At 49.1% G+C, this 15,956-nt stretch overlaps 1 protein-coding gene across 5 annotated transcripts in view; it reads right to left on the bottom strand.

Annotated features, from left to right (window-relative positions):
* The window catches only part of THOC5 (THO complex subunit 5), a 112,969-nt gene that overhangs the window by 94,033 nt on the left and 2,980 nt on the right, over window positions 1-15,956 (bottom strand). For all 5 annotated transcript variants that reach the window (XM_075319972.1, XM_075319973.1, XM_075319974.1 and 2 more), the window contains exons 3-4: window positions 6,432-6,575; window positions 3,790-3,903 (exon numbers count right to left, since the gene is read on the bottom strand). In XM_075319972.1, the coding sequence (XP_075176087.1) occupies window positions 3,790-3,903; window positions 6,432-6,575 (258 nt within the window). The remainder of the gene's footprint in view (window positions 1-3,789; window positions 3,904-6,431; window positions 6,576-15,956) is intronic.

Below are 15,956 nucleotides of genomic sequence, written 5' to 3'. Positions count from 1 at the left end.
AGGGGCTGTAGATGGAGCACGGTCTCAGTGCCTGGAGACCAGTAAATCCCACTTCACCCAGAGCCCTGTAAAAAGGGATGGGGAAGGAATCAGCATGTGGGCTCCTGCCGCCGTACCCGCAATGGGTACCTCAACCTTACAAACACCTCCGACATACAGTGGGGTGAGAAGGGAGCATGCTGGGAGCCCTGTATGGGCCCTCTTTTCTTCCATCCGACATAGTCAGCAGCTGCTGCTGACTAAAAACAATGGAGCTATGCGTGCGTGTCTGACCTCCTTGCGCACAAAGCTAAAACTGAGGAATCTGTACTCCTACGGGAGGGTGTATAGCCAGAAGGGGAGGGGCCTTACACTTTTAAGTGTAGTTCTTTGTGCGGCCTCCAGAGGGCAGTAGCTATACACCCACTGTCTGGGTCTCCCAATTAGGAGCGAAAAAGAAAATAAAATTTTACCACAAAATTGTTACTTCAACCAGGTAGCTTTTTTTTTCACAAGGGTAACAGGAAATAAATCACCATGAAATTTATTGCGCAATTTCTCCTGAGTTTGTTGATATCTTGTATGTGGTGGAAATCAACTGTTTGGGCACACTACAGGGCTCAGAAGAGAAGGAGTGCAGTTTGACTGCAAAATTGGCTGGAATCAATAGCGGACGCCATGTTGCATTAGGAGAGCCCCTGAGGTGCCTAAGCAGTGGAGGTCCCCCACAAGTGACCCCATTCTGGAAATAAGACCCCTCAAGGCTTTAATCTAGGTGTATATTGAGCATTTTGAATCCACGAATACTTCACAGAATTTGATAAGCTTAGGTTGCCATATTGAAATTTTCATTTTTTTCACAAAAATGTTGATTTAGCGACACATTTTTCACTTTTTCAAGAGGCAACAACAAAACGTGTACCCCACAGGTTGTTATCTAATTTCTTGTGAGCGCAGGGATACCACACATGTGGCCAAAAACCTTTGTTTGGATAAATGGGAGGGCTTGGAATGGAAGGAGCACCATTTGAATTTTGGAAAAGTTGAAGTAAATTGCGCGCACCATGTCACATTAGCAGGGCCCCTTGGGTACCTATACATCAGAAACCCCCCACAAGTGACCTCATTTTGGAAACTGGACCCCTCAAGGATTTTATTCAGGAGTATAGTAAGCATTTTGAATCCACAGGTACTTCACAAAAATGTTGCTGTAGCAACAAATTTCTCACTGTTAAGGGGGCTTTACACGCTGCGACATCGCTAATGCGGAGTCGTTAGGGTCACGGAATTGGTGACGCACATCCGGCCGCATTAGCGATGTTGCTGCGTGTGACACCGATGAGCGATTTTGCATCGTTGCAAAAACGTGCAAAATCGCTCATCGGTGACATGGGGGTCCATTCTCGATTATCGTTACTGCAGCAGTAACGATGTAGTTCGTCGCTCCTGCGGCAGCACACATCGCTATGTGTGACGCCGCAGGAACGAGGAACCTCTCCTTACCTGCCTCCCGGCCGCTATGAGGAAGGAAGAAGGTGGGCGGGATGTTCCGGCCACTCATCTCCGCCCCTCCGCTTCTATTGGGCGGCCGCTCAGTGACGTCACTGTGATGCCACACGGACCGCCCCCTTAGAAAGGAGGCGGTTCGCCGGTCACAGCGACGTCGCCGGGCAGGTAAGTATGTGTGATGCGTCTGCGCGATGTTGTGCGGCACGGGCAGCGATTTGCCCGTGTCGCACAACAGATGGGGGCGGGTACCCACACTAGCGATATCGGGACCGATATCGCAGCGTGTAAAGTAGCCTTTAGGCTATGTGGCCATGATCCAGCGACACGGCGTCTAGTACACAGTGTCAGCCTCCTGCAGAAATGTGAGTGTTGTCCACGGGAGAACGCAGCTGCCCATGCCCACGATTTGGGTTCAGGCTGCTGTGGACTTTAGTTTTATTCTACCTGCAAAGAACACTCATCTCCGCAGCATAAATTGACATGCTGAGGCTCGGGAAGCTGCGCCACAGGTCGGTTTATGCTGCGGAGAAAAGAAACACAGTGGGCACGGGATTTCTAAAAATCCTGCCACTGTGCTTCTACTGCACAACGCAGCGTTATGGACGCAAGGAAAACACTCTGCGCCCAAAACGCTGCAAACCCTGATTGTGGGCACACAGCGTAAAATGCTACAGTGGATGAATGGATAGATGTCAAACATATATAACGTCCCACCCCCCTGCATATTCTAAGCTGGCGCCCTTTAGTGCCTTTCATGTGACACTAAAGGATGCCTAGCCTTGTATTTAGCCCAAAAAAAAAAAAAAAAAATTAAAATAAATGACGTGGGGTCCCCCCTATTTTTGATAGCCAGCTAGGGTAAAGCAGACAGCTGTAGCCTGCAAACCACAGCTGACAGCTTCATCTTGTCTGGTGATCAATTTGGAGGGCTCCCCAAGCTGTTTTTTTTTTTTTAATTATTTATAAATAAATAATTAAAAAAAAACAAACAAACGTGGGGTCCCCCCAAATTAGATCACCAGCCAAGGTGAAGCTGACAGCTGGGGTCTGGTATTTTCAGGATGGGAAGAGCCATGGTTATTGGACTCTTCCCAGCCTAAAAATAGCAGGCCGCAGCCGCCCCAGAAGTGGCGCATCCATTAGATGCGCCAATTCTGGCGCTTCGCCCCAGCTCATCCCGCGCCCTGGTGCGTTGGCTAACGGGGTAATGAATGGGGTTGATACCAGGTGTGTAATGTCACCTGGCATCAAGCCCAGCAATTAGTTATGTCACGGCGTCTATCAGATACCCGACATAACTAATTGACAGTAATAAGAAAAAAAATTGACAACAAAAAAAAATTTATTTGAAAAAACACTCCCCCAAACATTCCCTGATTGACCAATTTATTGAAAAGAAAAAAAAAAATCCACTATAATCCATTTGGATGTCCCACGTCGCCTCTGGACCTTCTAGAATATGGGGGACACGTTCAGGGAACGTATCCCCCATTTTCTAGGAGGGCAGACCCTCCATTTGAGGAGAGTGGGTGCAAAAAGCTGCACCCACCCTCCCCGGGTCACAGCTGCACAGTGCTGAGCAGCATCAGCAGCCAGCGTCCTGAACACAGGAAGCTGTCATCTGCTCGGCACATGTGACCGGCGTCTGCAGAGAAGGAGGAGGGGGCCGCGGGGGATCAGCGCTCCGGTATGTATGACACCGGGGGACACCGGGGGGACACCAGGGGGGGGTAGGGGGGGACCCGGCAGGGCCTAGGGAGCAGGTTTCTGTCGTATGTGTTATGGCACATACGACAGAAACCATAGGAACACTGTAAATGCGGCCGGCGCGCTGCTGTGCTCTCCGATGCGCGCGGCCATCTTGGATTTTCGGGAGGGGGTTGGGGGTCGGGGGGGGGCACTTTGGGGATACCGGGGGACCGGAGGGAACCGGGAAAAAGATTTTTATCTCCCATCTGGCATGTTTGTTTATGCCAGATGGGAGATAAATGATTTTTTACCGGCGCGGTCATTTACTATAACTTGATGATCGGTATACGGTGTATACCGGTCATCAGGTGAGCGGGGACCGGAAAAACCGGCCCGAATCATGATCTCCAGGGTCTCAGCTACCCCCGGCAGCTGAGACCCCGGAAATTTTCTGACTCTGGGGGGCGCTAGACCCTTTTTTCCGACCGCCGTTTTAAAACGGCAGAAAGGAATAAGTACCCTTTTTTAGTGCCGTTTTAAAACGTAACGCGGTCGTAATGGGGTTAATATATTAAAATCACAAGGACAAACAATCAGCTAAGAGCCATGTACCTCATGAGTCTGATCTCTGGCCTTCTTTAGTCGGATGTGAGCTAGGCGATTCAGCTTTTTCAGGGTCATGAAGTGTACACAGCTCTGGATACGTCTTTCCTCGATCTCGGCAGACTGATGCAGGAGACAGGTAATAAGGAGAATAAGGTGACAAATGGGAAAATAAATTGGTCATTTAGAAAAAGAACATTTTGCTATGCATTACTTTTTTTCTCATTAAATGGAACCTGTCACATCTGGTAACCTGCAAATACAGGATTAATCTGCATGTTAATAGCATTAGCACTGAAAGCACTGCTCTTGGGAAATGCCAGCTTTCAGTCAGACAGGCGTGCAGATGCAGCTACAGACACCGCCAACGGCATTGTGTGCAGCGGCTTTAAGACTACGTAGACTACAGCAGTAGCAGCTGAAAGGATGCAAACGTAGATGCTCTGGCACACTCGTATAACTGAAAGCCGGCGGCTCCCAGGCATCTTCCTAATGCTATTATCCTGCAGATTAACCCCATTTCTGCAGATTAATAGTTATCAGACGTGACAGGTTCCCTTGAAAACAAGATGTCAAAACTGATATATTTACTGAAAAGGCATATACTACTATTGGATGCACGAAGGCGAAGTGCACACATACACATTACGGCTTTTGTTATGACTATAGACACAACAGCGTGTTTGATCCATTGTAGGACAGATACAACCGATGCCCAGCAGACCTCAAGTGACTTATAAGAGGATTTAATACACAAATCTGAGAATGGTATATACCCAGATTAAAAGAAGTGAGATAAAAAAAATACTTTTTAAACTTATTACTATAAGGATATGTTAAAATGCAAGATTAAAAACTATATCAGCATGGTTGTCTACTAAGACTGGAGACGAGGATTATATCCAGCAAGTAAATTACAGTATAATTAGGATATAGAATACATACAATTAACACCAAAAAACTGAAGAAATATTAAGGGAATTGCTCAATGCATTTCGTGGTTGAATTAGAATTGCTATCTAAATTGTCCTCCTCATCATGCTGTTCATGTTTTGACATTATGGGACCAAGACGGCACTTAACAATTGATCAACAATACCTCTCCATTGCGAGGCTTCAAGCAAGATGTCCTCAGATGGAAGTGGCCACTGAGCGTAGAGTGTCATCTGCAGGTTGCAACAGAGATCCAGTGAGACCAGAAGAGTCACAGAAAGGCATAAAAGTGGACGTCCTTTAGCCAAATCCCACACTGTTGACTGCTTTATTGTGAACAATGCCATTTGGAACTGGATGATGAATGTTATACATCTCCAGACATATTTAAGGGAGGCGAGAGGCAGCCAAGTGTCACTTCTGACTATTAGAAACCATTTATATCAGCGTGTTCTGCGTGCTAGATGACCTGCAAGGTACCTGACCACACCACCAGGTACAGACTTCATTGTTTTGCACGGGCCAGGGAGCATTTATCCTGGACGAGGGACTAGTAGGTCTCAGTGCTGTTCACCAACAAAAGTCTATTCACGCTGAACACAAATGATGGCCACCAACGATGTTGGGGATGTCAAGAAGAGTGCTATGCATCAACCACTGTAGTCACCAGACGATCCTTTGGTGGTGATGGTGTTACATTGTTGTCAGTTGTGTCTAGTCAATACAGAACTGCCCTACACTGTGTGAATGGAACAGTGACAAGCCCCTACTACTAGAATAACCTCATTAATCCAGTCATTGTGCCTCTGCATGAACTCCACGAGCCTAACGTCATCTTCATGGACGACAATGCTCCAGCTCATCGAAGTTGCATCATTAGGGAATGGCTGCTGGATACTGGGATACCTCAAATGGAGTGGCATGCACTTTCTCCAGACCTGAATCCTATAGAAAACCTATGGAATCAGCTGAGTCACCATGTAGAGGCTTGTAACTCTGTATCCCAGAATCTCAATGACCTGAGAGCCACCCATCAAGAAGAGTGGGATCCCATGCCTCAGCAGACAATAACTACTTGTGAGCAGCAGGAGACGTCGTCGTCAAACTGTAATGATGATCAAGGCCACATGACAAGTTATTGAGACACTGACAATTTTATATTTTGACAATTTATATTTATGAATTTTCTGGTGTTAATTGTATGTCTTCTATATTCTAATTGTACTGTAATATACTTACTAGATACAGTCCACGTCCACAATTTTAGTAGACACTAATGATATCTTTTTTAATCTTCTTTTATTTAACATATCCTAATAAAAATTCCTTTTTAAACTTAGTACTATGTCGCTCCTTTTAATCTGGGTATAGACCAGTCTCAGATTTGTGAATTAAGTTACTTTTGAACCACTGGGTATTTTATATTCCCCATATAATTTAGGACTACAGTCATGGATATTTTTCCTGTCAAATATTATAAACACTCTGTAGGGAAAGAGTCTTCAAAAATTACGTAAATACAATTTAAAGGGGCAATCTAGCTCCATTACCGCACTGGGAAACGAATGAGGCTGATGACATCAAGCCTACAGATAATGAAAAGGACGGGTGGATGTGACGCGAATGGCTTTCTCACTTTCTGATGTGGAAGTGAGCAGAGACGGATTACCCCTTTAAATCAAATCTGTAAAATGATGTAACTATCAGGAAATGGTTACCATGTCTTTGCTGCCCTTGCTTTTAAGATCCTGAATTTCAGCCATGAGTCTCTGCAGATCTTCACAGGTTTCTTTGTAAAGCTGGTAGTCTCTTTTGGGGTCTCGCACCTCTACCTCTGCATCTTCATTGTAATATCGGCCTTCCTGTCCAATGGAAATAAATGGCAAAAAAGGGTTTTACAAACTAAAACTTGACACTACATGAGTAAGAATGTTTATTGTTAGAAACGTAGTTCTTTTTTAGTTTTTCTATTGACATTGAGGTCTGTATATTACCTTTGATGGGCTTTCAATACATTTCTATTCTATCCACACACCATGATGCTGGATTTTCGTCCATTTAAGACTGTCTAAATGAATAATACAATGTATACTGAAGCATCTCCACTAAACTGTTTATAGATCTGCTCTGCTCCCGCTGTTCTACAACATGGTGCTGACCGAAAGGGAGAGAACAGCTCATAGGGGAAACAAGCCCCTAAGACTGGAGGGTTGGGGGGGCAAGCAATATGTAGGAGGGATCCAAAAAGGGCAAGAGGAAAGAAAAGTAGATCCCCCTCTCCACAAGTGTCTGAGAATCCCAACTCAGGATACCTTCACAAGTATAGTGTTATTTCTTGCTTTTCTTTACACTGAAGCTTCAGAAGAGGGCAGTCTCTCCCCTGAATTAACAGTTCCTTTTTGGCTTCATTTAAAGGGAACCTGTCACCTGAAATTTCGCTATTAAACTAAAAGATTCCCCTTCTGCAGCTCCTGGGCTGCTTTCTAGAAAGGTTCATCTTGCTACTGGCCCCCCCTTTCAAACCTAAATAAACACTTTATAAAATCTTACCTTTTGGTATGCGCGAGATTATGGGCGGCTATTTGGATGATGCTGGCGATGACATTGTCATTACCAGCGTCATTCAAGTACCTGCCCATAATCTCGCGCCTGCGCAATACGATCACCGTCGCTCGCAATTTAAACTGTGCTCAGTCCCGCGATACTGCCACTGCACATGCGCGAGACTTCAGGAGCCCTGAGTAACAGGAGAGCGGCGGCGTCATCTGTCAATCAATACTGTGGGACGGCGAACAGCGGAAGGAGGGGGAATAACGGACACAATACAGCCCGCCCTCGTGGCCAGAAAACCTCATTAGCATACCAAAAGGTAAGATTTTATAAAGTGTTTATTTAGGTGTGAAAGGGGGGCCAGTAGCAAGATGAACCTTTCTAGAATGCAGCCCATGACCTGCAGAAGGGGATTCTTTTAGTTTCATAGCGAAATTTCAGGTGACAAGTTCCCTTTAACCCCTTCACGACCATGGACGGATATATCCGTCATGGAGCATGTCCCGTTAAGCCCCGCCCCCTGCCGCAGGCAGGCAGCGGCGGTCGGCACACATCAGCTGTTTTCAACAGCTGACATGTGTGCCTGCTAGCCGCGGGTGGAATCGCTTCCACCCGCGGCCATTAACCCCTTAAATCTTGCTGCCAAAGTCTGGCAGCAAGATCTATATGCGCTGGGCCATGTTTTTTACTTACCGCCGCCCCCACTGGAAGTCACGTGCGTGATCACGTGACTATCGGTGGTTGCCATCGTAGCACAGGGTCATGTGATGACGCCTGCAGCTATGATGTTTCACTTTCGTTTTCCCTCAGCACGGAGCAGCTGTTTACAGCGGTATAGATGCGATCAGCAGATAGATAAGAGCGATCGGATTGCTGATCGCTATAGCCCCCTAGGGGGACTAGTAAAATAAAAAAAAAAAAAAAAAAAAAAAACCTAAAAGTTCAAATCACCCCCCTTTCTCCCCATTGAAAATTAAAGGGTTAAAAAATAAATATACACATATTTGGTATCGCCGCGATCAGAAATGCCCGATCAAAATATAAAATCAATTAATCTTATTGGTAAACGACGTAGTGGCAAAAAAATTCCAAACGCCAAAATTACGTTTTTTGGTCGCCGCATGTTTTACGCAAAATGCATTAACAGGCGATCAAAACGTAGCATCTGCGCAAAAATGGTACCATTAGAAACGTCAGCTCGAGACGCAAAAAATAAGCCGTCACTGAGCCATAGATCCCAAAAAATAAGAACGCTACGTGTTTCGGAAAATGGCGCAAAACGTGCGCCACTTTTATTAGACAAACTTGTGAATTTTTTTTAACCCCTTAGATACAAGTAAACCTATACGTATGGTATCTACAAGCTCGCACCGACCTCAGGCATCATACCCACACATCAGTTTTACCATATAGTGAACACCGTGAATAAAAACATTCCAAAACCTATTGTGCCACCACACTTTTTTTGCAATTTTTCCACATTTGGAATTTTTTTGCTGTTTTCCAGTACACTATATGGTAAAACTTATGGTTTCATTTAAAAGTACAACTTGTCCCGCAATAAACAAGCCCTCATAAGGCAAGATTGACGGAAAAATAAAAAAGTTACGGCTCTCGGAAGAAGGGGAGCAAAAAACAAAAACGCAAAAACGGAAAGTGCCCCGGGGCTGAAGGGGTTAAAGGGATCTGTCAGCAGGTTTTTATTACCCATGTGAGAACAGCATGATGTAAGGATGGAGAGCCCAATGTCAGTGATAACTTAAGGCTCCGTTACACACTGAGACTTTCTAGCGATCCCACCAGCGATCCCGACCTGGCCGGGATCGCTGGAAAGTCTCTGGTGAGCTGTCAAACAGGCAAATCTGGCCAACGACGCAGCAGCCATACGGACCTGCAGAACGACCTCGCTGGTCGTTGGGGACGTGTCACACAGCAGGGGACGATATAGTACGCTGGGTTCTAAGTCGCTAAGTTGTTGTAACGGTGTCAAACACACCGATGCTTGCTGCGCAGCGGGAAACAAAGGACCAAAAAATGTGCCTGAGAGATGTGTAGTGATCAGCGACCTCACAGCGGGGGCCAGGTCACTGATGCGTGTCACACACTGCAATGTCGCTGGGGAGGTCGCTATTACGTCACAAAACCGGTGACGTTACCGCGATATCGCTAGCGATGCTGCAGTGTGTAAAGGAGCCTTTACTGGGCTGTTTGCTGTAATTTCCATAGGAAGAAAGCTGACAATCAGTGGTGGGAAGAAGGGAATTTTGTTACTTACCGTAAATTCCTTTTCTTCTAGCTCTTATTGGGAGACCCAGACGATTGGGGTATAGCTACTGCCCTCCGGAGGCCACACAAAGCACTACACTAAAAAGTGCTAGGCCCCTCCCCTTCTGGCTATACCCCCCCGTGGTATCACGGGTACTCCAGTTTTAGTGCCAAAGCAAGAAGGAGGAAGCCAATAACTGGTTTAAACAAATTAACTCCGAGAAACATCGGAGAACTGAAAAAACCGTTCAACATGAACAACATGTGTACCCGCAAACAACAAAAAAATCCCGAAGGACAACAGGGCGGGTGCTGGGTCTCCCAATAAGAGCTAGAAGAAAAGGAATTTACGGTAAGTAACAAAATTCCCTTCTTCTTCAGCGCTCTATTGGGAGACCCAGACGATTGGGACGTCCAAAAGCTGTCCCTGGGTGGGTAAAGAAATACCTCATGTTAGAGCTGCAAAAAAACAGCCCTCCCCTACGGGGATGTCACTGCCGCCTGCAGGACTCTTCTACCTAAGCTGGCATCCGCCGAAGCATAGGTATGCACCTGATAATGCTTGGTGAAAGTGTGCAGACTGGACCAGGTTGCTGCCTGGCACACCTGTTGAGCCGAAGCCTGGTGACGTAATGCCCAGGACGCACCCACGGCTCTGGTTGAGTGGGCTTTTAGCCCTGAAGGAACCGGAAGCCCCGCAGAGCGGTAGGCCTCTAGAATTGGTTCTTTGATCCATCGAGCCAGGGTGGCTTTAGAAGCCTGCAATCCCTTGCGCGGACCAGCGACAAGGACAAAAAGTGCCTCGGAACGGCGTATGGGCGCCGTTCGGGAGATGTAGATTCTGAGTGCTCTCACCAGATCTAGCAAACGTAAGTCCTTTTCATACCGGTGAACCGGATGAGGGTAAAAGGAAGGCAAGGATATATCCTGATTAAGATGAAACGAGGATACGACCTTAGGGAGAAACTCCGGAATGGGGCGCAGCACTACCTTGTCCTGGTGGAACACCAGGAAAGGAGCCTTGGATGACAAAGCTGCCAGCTCAGACACTCGCCGAAGCGATGTGATCGCGACAAGAAACGCCACTTTCTGTGACAGTCGAGAAAAGGAAACGTCCTTTAGAGGCTCGAAGGGCGGCTTTTGCAGAGCAACAAGTACTCTGTTCAGATCCCATGGATCTAACGGCCGCTTGTACGGGGGCACAATATGACAGACCCCCTGTAGGAACGTGCGCACCTTAGGAAGACGTGCTAGACGCTTCTGAAAAAACACAGACAGTGCCGAGACTTGCCCTTTAAGGGAACTGAGCGACAAGCCCTTTTCCAACCCCGATTGCAGGAAGGAAAGAAAGGTGGGCAATGCAAATGGCCAAGGGGATACTCTCTGTGCAGAGCACCAAGATAAGAAAATCTTCCACGTCCTGTGGTAGATCTTAGCAGACGTTGACTTCCTAGCCTGTCTCATTGTGGCTACGACTCCTTGAGATAATCCTGCAGACGCTAGGATCCAGGACTCAATGGCCACACAGTCAGGTTCAGGGCCGCAGAATTCTGATGGAAAAACGGCCCTTGGGACAGTAAGTCTGGTCGGTCTGGCAGTGACCACGGTCGACCGACCGTGAGATGCCACAGATCCGGATACCACGATCTCCTCGGCCAGTCTGGGGCGACGAGTATGACGCGGCTGCAATCGGATCTGATCTTGCGTAACACTCTGGGCAAGAGTGCCAGAGGTGGGAAGACGTATGGGAGCCGGAACTGCGACCAATCTTGAACTAATGCGTCTGCCGCCAGAGCTCTTTGATCGCGCGACCTCGCCATGAATGCCGGGACCTTGTTGTTGTGCCGGGACGCCATTAGGTCGACGTCCGGCACTCCCCATCGGCGACAGATTTCCTGAAACACGTCCGGGTGAAGGGACCATTCCCCTGCGTCCATGCCCTGGCGACTGAGGAAGTCTGCTTCCCAGTTTTCTACGCCGGGGATGTGAACTGCGGATATGGTGGAGGCCGTGGCTTCCACCCACATCAGAATCCGCCGGACTTCCTGGAAGGCTTGCCGACTGCGTGTCCCCCCTTGGTGGTTGATGTATGCCACCGCTGTGGAGTTGTCCGACTGAATTCGGATCTGCCTTCCTTCCAGCCACTGCTGGAAGGCTAGTAGGGCAAGATACACTGCTCTGATTTCCAGAACATTGATCTGAAGGGTGGACTCCTGCGGAGTCCACGTCCCCTGAGCCCTGTGGTGGAGAAACACTGCTCCCCACCCTGACAGACTCGCATCTGTCGTGACCACTGCCCAGGATGGGGGCAGGAAGGATCTTCCCTGAGACAATGAGGTGGGAAGGAGCCACCATTGTAGAGAGTCCTTGGCCGTCTGGGAAAGAGAGACTTTCCTGTCCAGGGACGTTGACTTCCCGTCCCATTGGCGGAGAATGTCCCATTGAAGTGGGCGCAGATGAAACTGCGCAAAGGGAACTGCTTCCATGGCTGCCACCATCTTCCCGAGGAAGTGCATGAGGCGCCGTAAGGGGTGCGACTGGCCCTGAAGGAGGGATTGCACCCCTGTCTGTAGTGACCGCTGCTTGTTCAGCGGAAGCTTCACTCTCGCTGCTCGAGTATGGAACTCCATGCCAAGATACGTTAGTGACTGTGTCGGAGACAGATTCGACTTTGGAAAGTTGATGATCCATCCAAACGTCTGTAGAGTCTCCAGTGTAGCATGTAGACTGAGTTGGCATGCCTCTTGAGAGGGTGCCTTGACAAGTAGATCGTCTAGGTAAGGGATCACCGAGTGTCCCTGAGAGTGCAAGACTGCTACCACTGCCGCCATGACCTTGGTGAAAACCCGTGGGGCTGTCGCCAGACCGAATGGCAGAGCTACGAACTGAAGATGTTCGTTTCCTATCACAAAACGTAGAAAACGTTGATGTTCTGTAGCAATTGGCACGTGGAGATAAGCATCTTTGATGTCTATTGAGGCAAGGAAGTCTCCTTGAGACATTGAGGCCACGACAGAGCGGAGGGTTTCCATCCGGAACCGCCTGGCGTGCACATGTTTGTTGAGCAGCTTTAGATCCAGAACAGGACGGAACGAGCTGTCCTTTTTTGGAACCACAAAGAGATTGGAGTAAAACCCTCGCCCTTGTTCCTGAGGCGGTACAGGAACCACTACTCCTTCCGCTCTTAGGGAGTCCACCGCCTGCAGCAGGGCATCTGCTCGGTCTGGATGTGGGGAGGTTCTGAAGAACCGAGCTGGAGGACGAGAACTGAACTCGATTCTGTACCCGCGCGACAAAATGTCTGTCACCCACCGGTCTTTGACCTGTGACATCCAAATGACGGAAAAGCGGGAGAGCCTGCCCCCGACCGGAGATGCGGAGGGGGGGAGCTGGAAGTCATGAGGTGGCCGCTTTGGAAGCGGTTCCTCCATTTGCTTTCTTGGGGCGCGCGTGAGCCCGCCAGGAATCTGAGCTTCTTTGCGTCCTCTGAGTCCCTTTGGACGAGGAGAATTGTGTCTTGCCCGAACCTCGAAAGGACTGCAACCTCTGCTGCCACTTTTTCTGCTGAGGTTTGCTTGTTCTGGGCTGGGGTAAAGAAGAGTCTTTACCCTTGGACTGTTTAATGATGTCAGCCAATGGTTCGCCAAACAGTCTATCTCTAGATAAAGGCAGGCTGGTTAAACATTTTTTGGAACCAGCATCTGCTTTCCAGTCCTTTAACCACAAGGCTCTGCGCAAAACTACCGAATTGGCGGACGCCATTGAGGTGCGGCTGGTAGATTCTAGGACCGCATTGATAGCGTAAGACGCGAACGCGGACATCTGCGAGGTAAGGGACGCCACTTGCGGCACCGCTGGATGTAAGATAGCATCCACTTTTGCTAAACCAGCTGAAATAGCTTGGAGTGCCCATACGGCTGCGAATGCTGGAGCAAACGACGCGCCGATAGCTTCATAGACAGATTTTAACCAAAGGTCCATCTGTCTGTCATTGGCATCCTTAAGTGAAGCGCCATCCTCCACTGCAACTATGGATCTAGCTGCAAGTTTGGAAATCGGGGGGTCAACTTTTGGACACTGGGTCCAGCGCTTGACCACATCAGGGGGAAAAGGAAAACGTGTATCCTTAGAACGTTTAGAGAAACGCCTTTCTGGATGAGCGTCGTGTTTCTGGATTGACTCTCTGAAGTCAGAGTGATCCAAGAAAGCACTTAATTTACGCTTGGGATAGAGGAAACGAAACTTCTCCTGCTCTGCAGCTGCCTCCTCTGCTGAAGGGGCTGGGGGAGAAATATCTAACAGTCTATTGATGGCTGAGATAAGATCGTTTACCATGGCGTCCCCATCCGGGGTATCCAGATTGAGAGGGGTTCCAGGATAAGACTCCTGATCACTCTCATCAGACGCATCACAGGGAGACTGATTGCGCTGAGACCCTGAGCAGTGTGATGACGTTGAGGGTCTTTCCCAGCGAGCTCGCTTAGGGTGGCTGGGGCTATCATCTGAGTCATAATACTCAGCCTGTGAAGCCGGGGACCCCCTTGCAGTCTGGATTAAATCCAACTGAGGGGGATTAGAGGACAGAGACCTCGCCGTGTCCATAGACTGAGCCCCAGGCATGGATTGCAAAGTTTCAAGGATTTTTGCCATAGTCACAGACATACTACCCGCAAAAACTGCAAAGTCTGTCCCTGACACCGGGGCAGGACTTACAGGCGTCTCAGCCTGGGTCACTATCTCTCCTGACTCCGGCTGGCGAAGCAGCACCGGGATCTGAGCATTGCACACAATGGGGGTCCTTGGAGCCTGCTGGTAGAGCAGCCCCACATGCAGCACACGCAGTGTACACAGCCCTAGCCTTGGCAGCCTTGCGTTTTGCGGATGACATGTTGCTGCCTCCTCAGAGTGATCTGGGTATACAGCCAGGAAGCGACCTCACAGTGCAAGCAATAAGGAAATATATATATGTCCAGTGACACAGTACACTAATACACACTGAGGCACTAGAGGGGCCAGCTGAAAAGCCGCTTACCGCCCGCTTAAGAGCGGGTGTGTGATCTCCAAAGCCCCCTAGTCCAGGTCTCCCAGAGCCTTGCGTCCTTCCTCCAGCCAGACATGCATGTAATGGCTGCCGGCGTCCTGAGAGAGGAGGGGGGGCGGGCCCTGGGCGTTCCTGGCTAAGAGCGGGAAGCCTGCTTCCCTCTGTGCCTAGTGAGAGGGCTGGAGCATGTAAATCAGGCTCCAGCCCTCGTCGCTGCCGTGAAACAGCGTCTCTCCCCTACCCTGATTGACAGGGTGGGGGGCGGGAACGAATCGGAGCTGCCGGCGTCCTAGGCCGCAAAAGCCGGGGACTAGATTTATAAACGCCACCGCCGTAAAAGCGCGGTCGGCGTGTCCCCGGCGAACTAAAAGTCACAGCAGCGCCGCCCGATCCAGTGGGGGTCGGCGCTGCGTTCCCACACACAGAAAAAAGTCCCCCAGTTAAACTGTAGGAACACTAGCTCTAGCGTTACGGTCCCCGGCGCACTACAACACCCAGCCAGCCCGGAGTGTGTCTGTGCCTGCCGGGGACACAGAGTACCTGTATGATGCAGGGCCATGTCCCTGATGGTACTCCTGCTCGGCATCCACCAGGTTCTATGGGTCTGTGGATGGAGCCCGGCGTCAGAGCTTTGTGGCCGGCAGGATCCCACTTCCACAGAGCCCTACAAGGGGATGTGGAAGGAAAACAGCATGTGGGGCTCCAGCCTCTGTACCAGCAATAGGTACCTCAACCTTACAACACCATCAACGGGTGAGAAGGGAGCATGCTGGGGGCCCTATATGGGCCCTCTTTTCTTCCATCCGAAATAGTCAGCAGCTACTGCTGACTAAAATCTGTGGAGCCATGCGTGGATGTCTGACCTCCTTCGCACAAAGCTTGAAAACTGGAGTACCCGTGATACCACGGGGGGGTATAGCCAGAAGGGGAGGGGCCTAGCACTTTTTAGTGTAGTGCTTTGTGTGGCCTCCGGAGGGCAGTAGCTATACCCCAATCGTCTGGGTCTCCCAATAGAGCGCTGAAGAAATGGGTTATGCAGAGCTCATGAATATGGAGGACTACAAGGCAGCAGGTTTACTAGTCCTCTAGTGATAATCTCCGGCTGATAATAGATTTTTATTAAAACTACAGCAAGCAGCCTAATAAGTGACACATCGCTCGAATCAGGATCCCTTTCTGTACATTAACCTGCTCTCAGGTGAGGTGGGAAAAACCTGTCGAGATTCCCTTTAACCCCTTCAAGACTATGGACATACTGGTACGTCCAAGGTTGTGTGTGTCCCTTTAATGCTGGCTCCCGCAGGAAGCCCACATTTCCCCGCATATGTCAATTGATCTGATCAGCTGACATGCAGCTAACAGGTGCGGTTGGATCAGATACCCATCC

This window comes from Anomaloglossus baeobatrachus, chromosome 1, assembly GCF_048569485.1.
Source record: "Anomaloglossus baeobatrachus isolate aAnoBae1 chromosome 1, aAnoBae1.hap1, whole genome shotgun sequence".
NCBI lineage: Eukaryota > Metazoa > Chordata > Amphibia > Anura > Aromobatidae > Anomaloglossus > Anomaloglossus baeobatrachus.
The sequence above is the reverse complement of the archived record's forward strand: the minus strand, read 5'-3'. Positions and strand labels throughout refer to the sequence as shown.